Here is an 18895-nt window from a genome sequence, read left to right as displayed (position 1 = left end):
AGTGAGGGTGTTTCCTGCGGGAATTGGAGAATCAACTGATAATATAAGTGAGATGAAAGGAGGGAGACAATTTCGAGATGAAAAACGAGACAACAATTGAAATAAAACAAAGCATAAAAGATAGAAATAGACGGTATGAGAAGTGGAGATAGTAGATAGTATATAATAGGAAATGGAAAACGAGCCAACAGACATTTTATAATTAAAAACAAATACGTGCCGAATACTCGAAGAGTTTGAATTATATGTATATGTATGCGACCATTCTAATCTCCTGGATATCTGATGGCTGATAGAATCCATAGTAAAATTGGTCGCGATCATCCAGTTTGGTGATCGTGCTCTCGAGACTAACGCGTTTCCCGTAGAGAGAATATCGGCAATTTTTATGACGTCAAATATGATTGGACAATGACTCGATAGAGATTCAGGGACACTCGATTTCTCTATAAAACAATAATTACCATGGGGGCCGTTCAGTTTTATGGCTGTATCACTGATATCCTTTCACGAAGCTTTCCTCCCGACTATGTTTACATCGCAGATGCAATTTAAACCTCTAGAATAAAAAGAACAAATTAAAACAACCGCGTTGTCCACTCGCACTGGTCAAAATATGTGCTGAAAGTAAGTTGATTTACGAGAAGAATATTTTATTGTTTGTCGGAGCAGATCGCAGGAAGGTCGTTGGCACATAACCAAAATCAAAGACTTTGAACGATGAGGCTCTGTAAATGACGTAATAACAAAGAATCGTTAACAAATGATACCTTATCGCACTAGTGATGCGACTAGAAAAATAGTCAGCCCAGTATAACTAAACAATCACGAGCTTAACAGTAGATGCAGAATTATAAATCATAAAAAAATCTCTCGTATAAATGCGATAAACTATAGTTTATTATATATATAAAAAATTGTCAATATTTTATTGCAAAACGTGCAGAGAGTGCAGAGTCGGTAAGAGAAAAGATACGGTGGTATTCCATAGGTATAAAATATGAAGAAAATAAAGCGAAAAACCAAGTTAAATAAGGTGTTCAAGCGTACAATGCGTGGAGAAGCTTCGTGGAAGTTTTGGCGAAACGGTGTATATATTTTGCAGCAAGTTCCTTGTAGAAATGGAGGATCAGAGATTAAAGTGTGTGTATGTAATAGGAGGCAGCGCGGGGGTGGAAGGGCGAGGGAGGTGGAGAATGAAAATGCGAAGGTTACGAATGTAAAGTCATATCAAAGTCTGCCAAGAGCAGTGAAGTAATCCAACGGATTGTATTCGCATTCTGGGTAAAGAGATCCACATCTCCCACGCGAATTTCTGCCGATCGACTCGGCAGCGTGGTATTCGCGATCCGAGTAGATTTCATATTCCTCGGATGTCGTGGAAGGCGCCAGAAAGACGTGAAGAAGCTCTCCCAGGAGGCCGTGGTCTTCGTCGAATGGATTTTCGGCTGCTTCGCAAATCGAGCGCAGCAGGCAAGCTTTGCCCGAGCCCAGTCTGGTCATCGTCAATTCCAACATCCTGTACAAGGTCCATCTCGACATCAGACCTACTCAAATGAGATGCTTCGTACAAGTACCAAAACTTTGCGGGCTGACGCAAACGTTTCATTTTCTACTTGATGCCAAAAGAATTATTCATCTTGGAGAATGAATTTTATTTGTCAGCGTAATACGGTAAACGAGAGTGAAAATTAAAAACGCGTGAATAAGTGGCGGTAAAAAGAGCTCGTTATTATACATGCGGTTCAGCTCGAACTTCACTTTACCTCGAGTTTCATCCTCCTTTTGTCCTGGCAATTTATCGTCAGTCAACCTTTTTAATCGGGTGTGTCCATCTGTAAAGCCCGACGCGTTGTAGGGTAGATTGTAATTGCACTTTAGCACGTACCCAAGAATCATGGAAATTTCCCCTTCCATGGGAAGACCCAGTCCAAACAGAACCTTTTCATGGTAAAATTTAACACGTTGATGAAAGAAACTAGTTTTTTCTTTTGTTCCTATTGTTTTATTTTTTTTTCTTTTTTTCTTTTTATGTACAAAAGTTTCAGCGGAACCTCAAAATTTTACACAAACTCGAAATATTCCTTGTACGAGATTAAACCGACGCTTTGTTTGACGTTAGTTCTCAGGAAATAATCAAGGGACTTTTCATTTATTCATTCTGATTTCTTGAGACAACATACCTGAACTTTTGTTTCGCTTTCTTTGGGGTCGGGAAAAATTAGATGCCTCCGTTCTCTGAGAAACTTTTCCACCTGCTGATTCCCTTTCGTTGCTGACTGGGAGATAATTGCACAGACAAGAGTGAAGAGAGAAAGGGGGGAGAGAACACATCTCATAGTTTCTCTCTTTGTGTGCACTGTACTAGAAGCCACTCAACCATTGCGAATTCACATGGTAGTCGGAACCCCACATGTCAATTATTACAGCAATATTTTCACACCACTGTCAGACGAAAAATAAATTGTTCTTTCTCTCAAAGTGAAAATTAACTCGTCAAATTATAATTACTGAATTTCAAATTTATCCCGAAGAGATATTTGGAGAAGTTGGCGATTTTTAGGAATAGAACGAAAGAACTGAATGATTTCTTTACTCCCATGAGCCAAGTGGGATAAGTCTTCAAATAAGCTGATTAGCACAATTTCAAGCCACTTCCTGGATTACGAAAAAGAGCTTCGTATACGTATCAGTTAACGCCTAGCTAGTCTGCTTGACCATTGGGGAAATGTGCTGTTCGATTCACAAGTAGTTTACTCGGGTGATTCTGAAGTGAGAGACCATCCTCGTTTGTCGGATCACTGCTGGAATAATATGAGCATGAGATAGCACATCCTCATCAATTATCCCCCAATAATGCTGCCTTTCCACGTGCAAATGTGGGATTACTTATTCACTTTTTTTGTACCGACCTTTATCGATTCATTTGTTTTTCAACTAATCCATATGATTTACTTTTTCAGATATTTTGCTTCCGCTCTGATAATCGTAGGAGCAAATTCGCAAAAAGCTAACTCAGAATTTGCAAAGATAATTCACAGATCTATTAGAGGATTATCTTTTCCTGAATTCAGTACCATGGGTGTGAGTGAAACAATGATATTACAGTTTTGATTGTAAACTTAATAATATAATTAATACATTGTCACATAAATCGTTGTGCCTCTTTATTAGCTGTTTTTAGCTCTATCCGTCCCACTCGAGGAGCCACGACAATCCATTTCGTTGTCTTACTTTTTTGAAGCCACTTACGATTTGCCACCAAACTCTACGTATTTTGAACCTTGGACAGAGGTGGTTCAAAGAAAAATCTCGAGGAAGAGGAGCATCGATAGGACTACAGTTTATAATCTTCTGGAGAATAAATTTGAGAGGTAGGCTATAAAGACATTTGTTCCTTGTGCATAAACTTTTTAATAAAATACCTTGTTCGTACAATGGAAATCGTAAAGATATTTCGTAAACAAAAATCATTGCTCGGACTCATGGAATTGACCGAATATTATAAATGTTTCAAATCGTGCTTTATAAGAGGAATATTTTCCTTTGTGGTCACTGCCATTTATGCTGGATACTTGCTTTCAATCGTACTTTCCTTATTCCTTTTTGTGGAATTCGTATTTTACAAGAGACTAAAAAGGATTGGTTGAATGATATTCTTCTGTCGAGGTGCATTCAAAAGCAAATAACTTGAAAAACCTTACAATCCTCAAAACAGGACATTTTACCTTGAAAGAAGCAACAATTTTACCGCTCTACCATTTTGTCATAATCTTATATTAAAATAAAATTCATATTTTCTCATGTGCATGGCATTTTTCATCGCATTTCGCTGTGTTGGTAAAACAAATCCAGAAACAGGAGAGCGACTCTTACGGCAAGTCATTCATTATGTTTAATAAACCTTACGATGAAAAATTATAAACGGTGAATTATGGTATATAAATATAGATATAAGATTAATAATCTTGGCCGAATATACAACGTGCCCCACTCGTATAATATTCCAGCTTTTCTCGTGGATAAATTTAATGCTTATACATTTCCGAAACGTTAAAGAGGAATGTTCATGAAGAAGCAAATTAGATTTTTAAAGAGAGCTTAAATTACAAAGACATATGTGATTTAGAATCGCTATTTAGAAAATTCTGGAGTCCAAGGTAAATAACACTTGGACTCGGTAGAGTAACCACTGGCACGAACAATTCCGTTTCTCCGTGACTCTTCTCGTTTTTACATTTTACCTGACGTTTTTCTTTTTCTGTTTGCCCTTCCTTTTTCCACCGGTCCATCCAGTACTGGTAATTCTGGAAGAGCGTGCTTGCTGCGAGCGATCTGCGAAGCCTCGGAATCTCCACTTAAACACAATGGTCTTATTGGAGACATTTTACATGTAATTTTCACGTAAGTTTTATTTGACTCTCCAATTAAAATTATTGCTTTCCATTTCAGCATTATTTATTCCTTCCTTAGGAATTTTATCTCTCGCTTCGTAATATCCTTTTTTTAAAAGCTGATACATTTCTGAACCAATAGCTCTAGAAATTCCGTAAGGAACTGGTAAATGTGATCGTGATAAATGTTACGGATCGTTTCGAGTTCCTTGTTTTTTTTGTTTTTTTTTTCTTCTTTAAGTTTATTTTCAGATAAATTTTCATTAAACGTTACTTGACTCTTAACACTATTTTATTATGGTATCTACAATATATTTTTGCAGTCGCTCGTACTATATAATAATTCCGTACGTGCAGCATTTCCATGAAAATTTTTACCAAAGAGAATCATTATTCTTTCCTTTCTACCGGTATTTCTATGCTGGATAAAATTTGTTTTTGCATCACAAACACAAACTCGAGCTGAGTTGGTAGAAATTCGGAAATGAAACTCCAGCGATCCAAGCTTTTAAAAAGTAGTAGGTACATGATGCTGCTTGAATACGTTTCATTTCAATTTTAATTTGGTAGAAAAGTGTAACTATTAAAGTTAAAGGTAAATTGAAACGAATAAAAGTTACTTTGTTCGTCATGTCATCAATTAAATGTAATATAAAATAATGTTTTTTTTTGTCTATGGCAGAGACGAACGCGAAGAAGGAAATGTTTTTTCTCAACGCTCAGGTATTCCTCATGTAGAATTAAATTGCTTGTGCATTACAAAGACAAAGCGAAATTGGAACCGCCGGAACTCATAAAAATCCGTGGGGCGGCATCAATATTCCCTTTGACTCTTCGACAAAACCGGTTAATCGATATCGAGTCAAAAGCTTCAGCCACGGATTTTTTTACATTTAGCCTCCTCTTAGTAAGAAAACATACAGCTTCCTGAACTTTTCTATTATTTTACAATAGTTCCATTCTCTATTAAAAATCATGAAAAAACCTTTAGGGAAATGTCATTGCGCGATGCTTGCAAAGTGCATGATTATCGCATGAGAGTCATTCTTCAAAGGTAACCAAATTTATCGTTAATCCTAATAATCTTGAAAGAGAATGGAGAAAAGAAAATAGAAATTTTTTGTCATGAAAAAAGAAAAAATGGAAAAGTCATAACAAAGAGAAGCCTGGAGGGAAAAATGAATTTTTCTGTTAAAAGATGGTTTTCGTAGTATACACTAGAGATGATTTTGATAGGTGAGGAAGCTTGTATATTTCTTTATTTAATATATGTACACGGTGGGACGCGTATGCGAGGGGAGGGAGTTGTTAAGTTCTCAGGCCAGGAACGTATGAATAAAAAAGAGGGCCCGTAGGCGAGAGCGCGTGCATTGTTGTTCTCGAGAAAACTGGTGAGTTTTTTTTTTACAGAAAATCCGGAAAGTAGATCACCGAGAAAAAAGGAAACGAAACGAGAGGACAAAAGGTTCTCATTCAAAATGCCCGAGACGTATGTACTTCGGAAGCATGTATATAATATGTATACGTGAAGTTCTCAACGGTGTTAAAATGAACTTTTAAACAAAATTTCGTGTATACAAAAATAAGAAACTGCTTGAAAATTTATTCCACGTGGATTAATTCAAAAAATATACTAAATTCATGGTCAGTGATAAAAAAGTTCTTGAGCATCGTAGAGATTTTATTAAGAGCGTTCGAAGCTTGAAAGATGAAAGTGCATTGTCAGAATGCAGAATGCATTATTTCAGACCGACGACTTCGCGACAAGAAGAACTACCACGGGACATCGTTGAAGCTGAACTGGTTGGACGTAATGGAACCTGTTCGAAATATCAGCCACCCTGTCCCTTGGGACTCTTCGACTTGATTGGAATCCTCGCGTGAAGACTGAAGTTCTGAAAATACCAGGGACTTGGAACAAACAAACAGCTTGATCTCGCCTGTCAAAAGAGCAGCCTGTATTACCACCTATATTTATGCCAAAAAATCAGGCAAGCCTTATACAAATTCTGTAAAAAATAAAACATAATAATTTCCTCGCATAAAATTACTTAGGATATTTACAATTTTAACATACATATCTTAGCATTACTTTAGCTAGGTTTTCTATAAGGACTGTATGATTATTGCGTCGAGCAAACTTTTATTATTAGAGGGCTGGTGCGTTATTGCCACATTGGCCGGTCGTTTTCTTCGACTCGTAAGAAAACAAGGAAGTAGAGGGGAGAGGGTACACCCATATGTTACATCGACTGTATAACATTATACGACACTAAAAGTCTCCCAAGCGTACTCCTTCTATGGTTTATTGTCCCAGCAGAAACTTTAGTCATGAAAGACACAACAGCCATCGAATTAACACCGAATGAACCTTGCAACATTGATTATTTTCAAAGTGTCAAGCTATCTAGTTTGCTTCGGTCTCTATCATCTGTCTTGTAGATCCAGTATATATAAATGTGTAACCAAATTTCCACTCATAAAATCTCTCGTCTAAGTAATCTTCAGTCTTAAGGAAATATTATCAGAAAATGTATCAAATTATATAACTTTATTCGTCATAATAAGTTTACAATTTTTCTTATTTATAAAATACTTACAAACTTATTATAAAACCTATTATTTAGTAAACAGTTAATTACGATGAATATCTTAAATAAAATTAAAATTATTTCACTCTAGAGATTCAAGTGAGAAGGCAAAGATCCTGGAGCTATATTGATAAACGATAGGTAACGCTCGTTCGACGAAACGTTATCCAGGAAATAAAAATAAATTACATTCAATAATCGGGATAGACGTGCGTGATGTAATCGTAAATTCCTATGGTACAGGAAGAATAAATTTCCTCGCAATCCAAAGTGCTATTAAGATTCTCCGCTTGCAGGTAGACCAAATCTAAAGGCTCCGGACGAGACGAGGATGGCCTGCAGGAAATTCCAGATGATCGTCATTGACCGTTCATCAAGGAGAGCTCTGATTGATCTCTCCATCGGCATGCGTCGACTAAACGATATTTCAAGCCCGACCGTCCAATGAATTTCCATATTGGCGGTCAATCGATTTCCGCTACTATACTCCGCGTGCGGCCGCGTCTTTATCCCCGGCCCATTCAAAGTCGTTCAATAATTGCGTTAGCCTCCCCCCCCCCCCCCCCCATTCCTATAGATACCCAAATCCATCAGAATCTCGAAGAATCCCGACGAACTCTATTATCGAACTCTACCTATATTCTTCTCATTAACCCACACAAACTCCCACATCTTAAGAAAAATCGCATCCCACAGTTGACTTGGGCAATAGATAAATTTTCATCGGAGCATTCGAAAATTTGCTCGATTAAAACTCTAAATTAGCTTCGACGTGACTCTAGCAAAAGACATATATATATATATATATATATTCTATACCTCGCACGATGTTTTGGTACTTATTATAGATCGCGATAAAAAGGACAATGGAGCACGCTACAGTACGGTGAATCGACCCAGTTACTATCTTATTTCATTTGCCGGATAGCGACTTTATGCCGGTCAAGTAGCCAGTGAGCAAAAGCAATTAATCATCGAAGGTTTCTAGCTCGTAGAAAAGAAAGATTTGGAAAGCACTTTTGCGGTTTTTCCGGATAAACTGAGAAAAAAAATTAATCAATTTGGTGGCACTTACGTGAGAATAATGCGCAATAGATCTCCGAAGAGTCCGTTGTGCGCGTGTATTGGTTGGCGGGTGATGTCACATATGGATCGGAGGAGACATTGCTTGCCAGGGAAGCCGAACCTGCGAAACAGAGAATGATCCATCATCGAGTCAGTCGATAAACGATGGGACGACGACAAATGGGGGGCCTTTGAAGGGAGTGCGCCAAATGTCGAGAAACGACCTGTTTGCACCCTCTGTTCCTATATACATATATATTTCTCTACAACTGTCTCCGCTCGAAGCTGAAGCGATTAACATTCCCACATCAAAGTTTTGCTTAGGAAGAATTTGAATAAAGTTCAATCTTATAAAAGCATATAAATTTAGAAGTGGATATATATATATATATATATATATATATATATGAGAGATCGCAGGGAATCTCGTGCAATACTGATCAAACATTTTTCCCACAGCACAATTTGTCCTATATGTATCCTGTCAGAAATACTTTACTGTTCTTTTCGAGAGAACGCGGAGACTCTCACGGACAGAGGAGAAAGATTGAATTGAGATTTTCTAAGGGATGGTTCAGGCTAAATGTTGACACTGATACATTCGGCTAAGAAGCCTTAAGGCTGGCCGAATACGCGTAACGTTGAAAAAAGGAAGCTTGGCAAAATCATTGAGGATGTCTGAATGGAGCCATTGTAGTATAGTCCAAAGAGAGGACACGACGTTTCCTCGAGGAACCGAATGGCCAAGCTACATATATAGGTATATAAACACCGAGATTCTTCGATCTTCGATCGATCTTATTCCTTATTTCACCTTAAATTTCCATCCAAACAAGATTTACCGCCATGGATGACAGAATTCTGGAGAAAAGTCGATAAAAACTGGACAAAAGTTTGACAACGGCAGACCAACTAGATCCCTTTTATGAAATAGCTGGTTGGACATGGTTTACATGCAACAGCGTAAAGTTCTTGATTCTTGGAAAATCCGGGCTTTCACGGGACACGAAAAGATTTAAGGGGATTTGAAGGTACATGGAGATCCAGCTGGGTAGGAATTATGCAGCGGTGATTAATCGTAGAGTAGCGCGATCTCGCGAAGGCATCGATACGATTAATTTAATTACTCCGTCCGACTATTCACGAATGCTTTTCTGAGGCAATTCATCTTATCAGCCTCGAAGATTGATTAACGTTACTCCTCAGGATTCCAGTCCGAATATCTCAGCCCTAACAAAGTACCTTCCAATAAGGCGACACTCTCTCCTACACTGATAGTTTCTCCCTATACTACACTATATATGTATATACCATTCCCTTAATGTCTTCGTCTATGTGCTGACAGTTTGCCAACATAATACGCATCGACTCTCGCAGCCCTTTACACGTTGCATTAAGGACGCATTTTCAGCTGAAATCTATACAACTCTGTTCCTATCGCAAATTTTCTTATTTCTATATATCTTACAATTTATTCCTAAGTAGAAACAATTATAAACTAATATATATATATATATATATATATATATATATAGATGACGCAAAGTTATTTCAACACACAGCCTCGTTTAAATTAGTGAGAGAAGGAATAAAGTTTCGAGTTTTTGCGTGAGTAGAGTTTAAGTAAACTGCTGAGGATTATTTTCATGTTACTCCAAGTCTGTACGAATTTACATGTAAGAGGAAGTTTATAAAGTTGAAGTCCTTAAGGAGACCAATGTGGCCAAGACCTGAAGTGTGCTCGGGGTCTCTCAGCGGTTAAGTCACTCGCCAACAAACCGCCTAGCAATGCCCCATTACATTTACCGAAGTACTCCACAGCTCTGCAAACTTCTTTAGCCTTGCTAAGAATTTACAAAACGTTTGTCTGTCGTTCGACGATCATCCGATTTAGCTCGGATAAAGCGATGAATTTCTGATTCCAAGGTTTTCCTTCTGAAAAAACAAATCAATGAAAATTTACTCGAGTGACAATTATACTTACGACTCGAATTTGGACTCTAGCATTCTGTAAACCATCGTGCGATCGATATCCCTGCGCTTTCTCTTCGCGGATCCTCTCTTCCCTGCTTCGGTCTCCTGATGGAAGTCATTCGGGAGCTTGTAATTTGCCTCGAAAAAGAGAGCGACCGACATGGCTTTAGTCGAGACTGGATCGTCCAATGGAATGGCGAGTGCGAAAAAAATCTGAGACACAATAATAGAGCTATGGGGAATTACACGATAAACAATATTATATTTAAACAACCGTCCCAGAGTCAGAAACAAATGAACTAGGTTCGCTTATATTTAAGTGCCTTGAACGTGTCGAACCGAAGCACTTGTTCATTGTTATCAGTTGCAAATTACTAGAATTATCAACGAAGAGTAAATAAATTATAGTAAAATCAAATCTTGCTATTTATTTATCAATAAAACAATGCCCAACAACATCGTCGATGGTTCACCGCCCAACGTAAAATAGTAGAGGTATTAAGTTTGTTTATTGTTTAAACACGAACACACCGCATTTAAGCAGTTTGTGTAAAATGTAAAGTCCTTTACAAGGACAAAGCGGATCAAGTTATTACGTATATGTACCCTATACCTATATACATATTACAGTAGAGAAGCCTGAAGATTCAAAGAGTATACAAGACTAACGAATGAATAAATACCGGGTGAATCTTGCAGCGGTTTATTTCCCTTGCGATCGCGCATGAGAAATAAATCGCGAAGGAAGAAGGAAGCATTTTTAGAGCATGTATAAAATCCGTGCTTTACTTAGGGAGCAAACAAGGTGGTGCATTTCGAATTATGCCGAGGATGTTTTCTCTCGCCGTCCCACGCGGAGGCAGCGGGAAACTCGTTGATGACGAAACCATGTCCCGCGTGATTAATTTCCAGAAGAACAAAAGTTCAGAGCCTGTAACTTTTCCTTGTTAAATATGGATATCGCGCGGACAGCAGGGATTCGCGCATGCGCAGGCGCGCAATAATGGTAAAGGGGGTACGTAGTGCAAAAGGGACACAGGGCGTTTTTTATCCGAAGCAACGTTGTGTCTAACGAACCGGAAATCGCGGCACTGGCTGGAGGAAACCAGGGAAAACTGAAGGAAACTAGGGAAAAATTGTAGGAAAACTGCTGTGGATGGTGGAAAACATTGCGTTGGACGAAGGTGGGGGAGAGCCAAGGGGATTTCTTGAAGAGACTACGAATAAATGTGCAACGAAAAGAACAATCAGGAACATTGGAAGACGTTGCTGAGATCAATTTCGCGTTACACGTTTCAAACGTATTACCTTAAGCTTCTTCGATGCTTCTAGGCTTAAAGTTTTAAGCCGAGTTTAATAAAGTTATTGACGACGACGTTCATTCTTGTACGAGGAGTCTCTAAACTACCTAATTCGATGCGTCCAAGAAAATTAAGAACGAATGGTACGAATGACGAAATGATACAATCCACTGCCGAGGGCCTTACTTTGTAAATTTTTAATAAAATATACATATAGTATATAAAGCTGGACCAAATTTATCCTGATGTAACGTCGCGTGAAAGGGATACCTGCATCAAGAAAAATTCAGCTTTGGACGAATTCAAAGCTATGTATAAATCTTGTCATTTGACACTCGTTGATTAAGTTAACTATTTATAAGATATGATTCAGAGTAGATCGGATTCCCTTTTGAAGCTTATGCTACTTGAAATTTAATCATTTTAATTAGGTATTAACCTTCTTGAGACATATATTTCAGCTCATGAATGACTATTCGACAGAGAGAAACCATGACATAATGTGCTATGGACTAAGGTTTCTTAAATTAAGGGAATGTGAATTATTCAGTTAAATTTAGTAGATTGACGTTTGATATATACGTATGCTTGACTTGACTTCGATATACATATGTAACCTTTCGGTATCATACCGGAAGGGTTAACATTAATATACAGAAGAGAGTGGGGAATGAATTGGAAACCTTCGCATATACGTGGCTTGGTACGAATTTACAGCTTAATCAAGAAAGTTTCATTATTTCGTAAAAGAGTCTCTTTTGAAGTGGTTCCAATTTGCCGTGTATAATTCTTTAATCAGTCAGCGGCACCCCGTTAGTGAAACTACGTAGCTACAAGAGTAGCGGAAGAGTAAAAAGAGAGATGCTGAGTCGATTAGCCCGAGGCCCTCGTATGCCTTGACACAAACCTGACTTCTCTCCACACAAGCCTACTGACCTCTCACTGTATTCACCACTCTTTTACCCCATTCTTCTCCACAATAGCCTCACGGTTATTCCTTCTCCCTCATCCCCTAGTCTCTTTGCAAAATTTCCTGAGAAAATTTGTACACCTATTGCCGAGGCTAACCTTCTTAAATAGTAAATATCAAGCATTGAACTGACGAAAGCTGACAACTTTTATAAACTCCTTTTGAGCTCCAAGAATATTAAATCTTTTTCAAAGCACCGGGGCTTATGAAATTTTAGTGCGAAAAAGCTACGAAGACTTCCCAAGTTTTCCGCACATTACAAGAAATTTTGCAAAATTTCACTCTGATTACTGATCGATGCGGAAGGTACCTCGAAGGTAATTTTAAAAAACCACTGAGAGGAGACACCTTACTATCTTTCGCACGAAGATTATAGTACTCCAATTTTCGATTCAATTGAAAAAAAAACGGATTATTTAATTGAAAAAATCCAGCGAATCCTCCACAACACAAATTTAAACCAAAGTTTTCCAATGACTTCACAAATTCTCGAATTAGAGTTTTAGAATTGTAAAAACGAGGATAAAACGTACACGTATAGGTTTAGAATAAGCAAAAATGTATCGCGGTGGGTCGTTTGTTTAGGTCAGTTATTTTTATGTGACGCTTTTTAGAGAGACCAGAGATGCTACCGCTGTTACAATGTACATAGTATATATATCCTGCAGCGAGATCGTTACGATCCGATAGGATTGAAGCACCGATGACGATAGCTGGGAAAACGCGAGGTCGAAAAGGGGTAGTTAACCCCTTTACTTGTTGCTTACGCAATGTTAACGAGTAACTTCCATAAAAGCTGCGTGCTGAATCCAACTCGTATACGTATAGCGAGACAAAAGAAGCAAACCGTGTAAAGCTCGGTGTTACATGCATCCGATACGTTACTATAGTTATACGCTCGTGAGTTATGACCTTATGACCCAAAAACCAGTTCACCTAGATAAACATTCAAATCCAATCAGCAAAATCCTCGCAGAAATTCGTCGATATAACACCACGCACTATTTTTGCCTCCCTAAACGCAAACTGTCGAAATTATCAACAAATATTAGTCGGAATTTTGGTAGTTTCCGGTAACGAGCATTTAGACCTAGATAGACTGCGCATTTCGGTGATCCAGAGCTAGTTGGTAAACAGTTATAATTGGATGTACTTGGATTATTGGTACTTGGCTCGTATCATCAATACAGATCTTGCATCGTTATCCGTTTACATAATTGAGCAAGTCGTAGAGCGTTCCAACGAATTTCTAAATGGGAAATTTCGCCAATTTTTCTTCCGGCCATCTCTCTCGGTTCACGCGTCAGCTTGAAGATTATGTATTATTACACTTTTAAACGAGCGTACTCTTTTTAACGAGCGTTACGTTATAAAGTGCTACATTGCAATTTCTACCTCGCCTCGTAAACGCCTCCGAAGATCAAAGGATTCTTTAAAGGAATATTGCAATAAAAATCTTGGCAAACATTTGGTCGAAGGTGCGGTTATTAAGCATAAAAATTTGTACGCGGTTGCTGCATTAAATCGTTTGCTTTCACCGTTAAAACCCACGTGGCCAATAATCGAGCTCTGTGTATACTATATAAATATACATATAAAGGATATTATTATTGCATTTATTATTATCCTATTCGAAATCAGGCAAATCCAAGACTTCGTTGAAATTACGATCATTCATCGGCAAGTTTATTACAGAATTGAATTATGAAAATTGATAAACCGCGCGATTATATATATATAGCATATAGTGGGATAACGAAATATAGCAAAACTATATAATTTTGAAATTGTATTGTAGACAAAAGCAGGGCTCATTGTACATTTCATGGAAGAGCGATGTCGTCGGTAGACGGTGACGACAGATATGATAAAGAGGGATTTATCGTGCAATCGTGATTTTAATTAAACATTGAAAAACATAATGTGCACACTGACCCCCATTTCGCTATCTTCTGGATAGGAGAGCGCTCTAATCTGCCTTTCAAGAATGCTGGTCATTCTGCCTTCACTCGCAGCCAGTGCTATTAAGATGCAGCATCCGAGAAATAATCTATCGAAAAGAGGGAAAAACGAATGAATTTCTTAGGGAGTAAAATATTCACGATATAGATTAGTATATATACATGTATAATCCTCTTACACTTTAATAGGATCTGTTTAATACTTGTCATTCTCTGGCAATCAGATTTGCAGGCATAAAGAATATAAGGATTTATCCTGAGATAAGAAGCGAGTAATATGTCCATAAATAATTTGGTAAGCATCCGAGGAACAGGAGTCGACGAGAGAAGAATAGAGAGAATCTTGAAAAAGCCCAAGGATAAAAGGAATAAAACTATGAGGATAGAATAATAGATTCTTTTAGTAAAGAAAACAACGAACTTGGTCCAATTACAGTGTTTCCTTTTCTTTCATAATACCGGGTCGAGGGTGAAAAAACAAGGAGAGAAAATAAGGAAGAATAACGTAAAAGAAGCTAGTTGGAAAGTGAATGCGGTAGTTGACTCGATGGTGGTAGGAGAGAAAGGGCTGTCGGCCCTGCTAGACTGCAGGATAGAAATTGCATTTGTGCTGGTGGTCTTCGCATCATTTAAGCAAACCACGAGCGATCTCTATTTTGGCTACCAATCAGTGACCACCTCGTTGCACTTTCTGACCGCGATCCGATGTATTGTCACATTTCAAATAGGAAAAAAGGCTAAGCTGCATTTTATAGAAGCTGCGGTGCACGTTTGGCCTGATTACTATCCCGAAATAATCTTCTCTAGATATATATATATATATATATATATCCATCGTCAATCAAATAACAAATGAGAAAACGACCGAAGCTATACGTGCTACTCATTTTTATGCCTCGTGTATTATAGAAAAAGAATTTATGACTCTGACTATAGTGCTATCTGTTTTCTCTCGTTGAAAGGAAAACCAAGGTGGTATGAGAAATGTATTAAATAGGATGAGCAGAGGAGTATAAGAGAACGGTTTGGTGAATTTAACAGAGATGCAGCAAACGTCGATATAGGATCAATTGTAATCTAGTATGTATAAGGATGAAAGGTAAGTAATAAAGTTTTATGACTAATAACGATGGTAATATAATAAGGTATTCATCTAAATATTGATAAAACTTTGTGGGAATTAATTAGATTGAAGTAAATTAATTGAACGAGTTAACTTGCATAAATCATGGAAAAAGGGGCCGAGTTTACCTTGTAAAACGAACAATTAAATCTAGTGATGAAAGGAGGCGGTGGATGTAAGTTCAGAAGTGCCCATTTAGAACGGTTTACTTCTTTTGAATGGACTTGTGCTGCGTATCAGCTGTTTGAGCTTTCGAGCTTTCAGTCAGTATTTTTTTTTTTTTTTTTTTTTTGGGCAAACGCGCGACCTCCTCAGGGACCGCGAAAGCTCAAAGGTAACATTGGAAAATCCCTACGAGCGTACATGGATAAACGGCAAGGTGGCATTTACTCTCGCATTTCAATGCTGAATAAATCTGCAGCATTTATGAAAACGCATGGCTTTTAAATAAAACGCTTGAAAAATGGCTTAAAAGATGCCTATTTTCCAATAATAATAAATATGAGGAAAATATATCATTCGATGAATGGGCGTTTTTTTATAAGGTCTAACGATTAAATTTCTAGCTCTTCGCTGCTGCGAAAAGACAAGGACGCGATGGAATTAATTGGAGTATATGTGTGTGTGTGTATACGTACGTGGAAGCCAACATTCCGGATGAAAATAATAAAATTTACTGCCGTGGATAACAATGAGAAACGTTTTCCTGAAGGAGCCACGAGAAACTACCTTCGAGTTCTCCACATCGTTGACGCTAAAGTACACATTAGCCGCCAAAAGTACTGTTACGTGTGTTTAACATCATTGAGATAGTAATGAGTACCTTCAACAATGACTAAACATTAAATTTGATACACGCGCGTGATGCATATGCAGTAATAATAACACAGGATAACTATTTTTTAGTAGATTTCTATTAAAAACAATGTGAAAATTTGGATATATCAATCCGGTACACACGTAGGACTGACATTTCTATCCAGATTGAGTTGCAAAAGGAAATCTGCTTGCTCAAGGGCAGATAGTGGAAAGTTGGAAAATTTCAGGATTCTGCAGTAGTTTAAGTGCGGCCACCGGTCAAAGGAGAGAGGACAGCCTGACATGGCATTCCGTCCAAGTAGTTAAGGAAAACTCAATTTGGGAAGCAGGGACGCCCTGGACTCCTGATTTCGGACTACGCGTCATTCCCGATTCCCGAATCGATAACACGAAACCACTTCGCGTTTCAATCATCTCTTATTGATCCTCTGGATTTCTGCAATTGGATAGATCGTTCAGAACTATTTTATCGCTCTGCTGTCCTGGTATAGCTCGGCAAGCAGAAAAAACCACGCAGCTCGCTCCCCGACCCGGTTCCCTCCCCGCGTATATACCTACTCCGGCAGATTCGTTCAAAATTGAATCGCCGCGGAACGATATTCAATTCCAATTCGGCAAATCTAAACACGCCTCAACCCGAATAAGCGAGAAATCTTAGCGAGAGAATATTCGGGTGACGACGTCGAATCTCCAGAATATTCTCCATGGAGATTTTTAAGAGACTGCGAATTTCCCAGCAAGCCGGAAATGTAGTTTCCGAACGGAAAATTTTAAATAACAAGAGATCCAGTTGACTTCGCTGACAAAAAAAAAAAGAAGCAGCGAAACGGAAGGTAAGAAACTAAGATATCGGAAATTCGGTCTGCGAGGAAAAACTATTAAAGAGTAAGTAGCCTTTTGAGAGGAATAAAATGTGATTAAGTTTATATATCGAGGTAGAAAACAGTTGGTTAGGCAGTATGCTAAGTAAGGGTTGAAATCTAATAGGGGGTGAAGGCAATTCGTTTGGAAGGCGTTACCACAATGGGCTCGCTCGTAAAAACTCAACTGCTTGACAGAGACAAAACTTGGCAAGTTGGTGGGTAAGCCCCAATTCTCCCTGGTGAATGAAGCGGTCCTCTTCCTGGGTCCTGCAGGACATGTACCTGGTTAAGGGCTGACAAAGCTAATTTTGTAAAGTGCGCTTCTGGGACTGGACGTGTTAAACGGGCCAAGGGAACGACGGTAAGAGCTGAACTGCCCGAGAAATTATGCTTTTGTACTTCTCAAAATACGATACAAAATTTTCACTTTATAATGTAATAATCTATATGTTATTATCCAAATATAAAAACATACTACAAAGTACTACAGCAAAATTCAGATTCTCTCCGTGCTCAATAAGAAATTTCAAAGTTTTCTAATTTACATACTATATGTTTATATATATGTGTGTGTGTATGTGTACTTTGACGGACTAATTATTTACGACGCGTGAAATAGGAATTCTTCGAGAAACTTTGACAATTCCATCAAAGTTGGCGATAGCTTCGTGCACGTATTGTTATAATACAAACAGTGTTGTGATCCAACAGACTCGATACTCCTAAAGGACATAATTTGCCTGTGCATTTGGGCGTAAATGTAAGGCGATAGTGGTGGTCGCGTGTTATCATCAAGATCGAGCCACGGCGAATGGTAAATGGATCTGGAATACGTAAAACGTAAGCCTAATTCTCATTAACGAGTAAATCGCAGTGACAGCTTTCGCAAGTAAGCTCATAATCGTTCCAGTTCGACCTCGGCAAATGGGGAGGAAGTCGCGAACTTGGCCGAAGTGGAAGACGAACTCGGTTACGTTTACCATACCCTCGAGCGTTTCAAAATACACACGTTTCTCCAACACCGTTGTACTCATGGACCGTATTTATCATAGTTGCACAGAAGTTCAAAGCTATATCTCTGAGCCAACCACCCCACCCTGGCTTCAAAGACCCCTTGCAGCACACGCGATTCCTTCGAATAATTAAATCCTCCCGAAAACTTCTTCAAGAACTTGTCTGCTAAACTCGCCACGAAATCAAACAGTAATAGCCAATATGAGGCTATTATATATATATATATATATATATATATATATAGCTTATACTCTTTGCCCTAATGCTTTAACCATATATATACAGCTAAAGTAAAATCTTAGAAGGAACCTTCGAAACAATTAATATCCGCTCCGTTGAACAAAGCCCAGCATTGATAAATGATAATTATCGGAACAGCGTAAGAGGGAAATTACTGTTAAATTGTCTGAATTTTTTAGTGATTTCTATTGTGAAATCTTTAACAATTAAAATCGTTAGAATCCTTCGTTATTGACTATCGTGGATTCCGGGTCACTCGTCATATTGGTTCGGTTGGAAAATAGGAGGGAATTTTTTACGATTTTTTACGGGACCCGTGTCATCAGCGATGTGGAAAAGGTCGCGTTTAAATCACATGGGCGGGGTCGGCTTAGATGGGAGATCCTGGACATGGACCAACAGCCGCCATCTGGAAAGCGTCCTTCGAACGTGCCGAAAAGCAGCAGGAGCGAAGTAGAACATAAGGCTGCTCTTCGTCCATTAAAATTATATATTTCCTCGACGAGTACACACACCTTTTCCTTTCTCTCCCCTTTAAATCTTTCCCGTGTCGTAGAACGTATATGCATAGGACTCGACC

At 38.4% G+C, this 18895-nt stretch overlaps 3 protein-coding genes across 3 annotated transcripts; 1 reads left to right on the top strand and 2 right to left on the bottom strand.

Annotated features, from left to right (window-relative positions):
• Positions 1-1230: 1230 nt before the first annotated feature.
• LOC136774584 (uncharacterized) lies at positions 1231-1609 on the bottom strand. The gene is made up of 2 exons (XM_066728992.1): positions 1572-1609; positions 1231-1519 (listed from the first exon to the last, which is right to left on the bottom strand). Exons 1-2 carry the CDS (start codon positions 1607-1609, stop codon positions 1231-1233), a joined length of 327 nt encoding a protein of 108 aa, XP_066585089.1.
• A 1119-nt stretch (positions 1610-2728) lies between these two features.
• On the top strand, positions 2729-6278 carry LOC136774583 (uncharacterized). Its single transcript, XM_066728991.1, has 5 exons — positions 2729-2748; positions 2964-3084; positions 3175-3374; positions 4297-4404; positions 6143-6278. The coding sequence occupies exons 1-5, from the start codon at positions 2729-2731 to the stop codon at positions 6276-6278; spliced, it is 585 nt and encodes a 194-aa protein (XP_066585088.1).
• Positions 6279-7073: 795 nt separating this feature from the next.
• On the bottom strand, positions 7074-14293 carry LOC136774329 (uncharacterized). Its single transcript, XM_066728548.1, has 4 exons — positions 14231-14293; positions 10035-10237; positions 8061-8171; positions 7074-7321 (listed from the first exon to the last, which is right to left on the bottom strand). The coding sequence occupies exons 1-4, from the start codon at positions 14291-14293 to the stop codon at positions 7177-7179; spliced, it is 522 nt and encodes a 173-aa protein (XP_066584645.1). The 3' UTR covers positions 7074-7176.
• Between the last annotated feature and the right edge of the window lie 4602 nt (positions 14294-18895).

The sequence above is a fragment of the Prorops nasuta genome, unplaced genomic scaffold, assembly GCF_024137725.1.
Source record: "Prorops nasuta isolate Cenicafe-Biocafe unplaced genomic scaffold, Cenicafe_Pnas_1.2 PNAS00006, whole genome shotgun sequence".
Taxonomy (NCBI): Eukaryota; Metazoa; Arthropoda; class Insecta; order Hymenoptera; family Bethylidae; genus Prorops; species Prorops nasuta.
The sequence above is the reverse complement of the archived record's forward strand: the minus strand, read 5'-3'. Positions and strand labels throughout refer to the sequence as shown.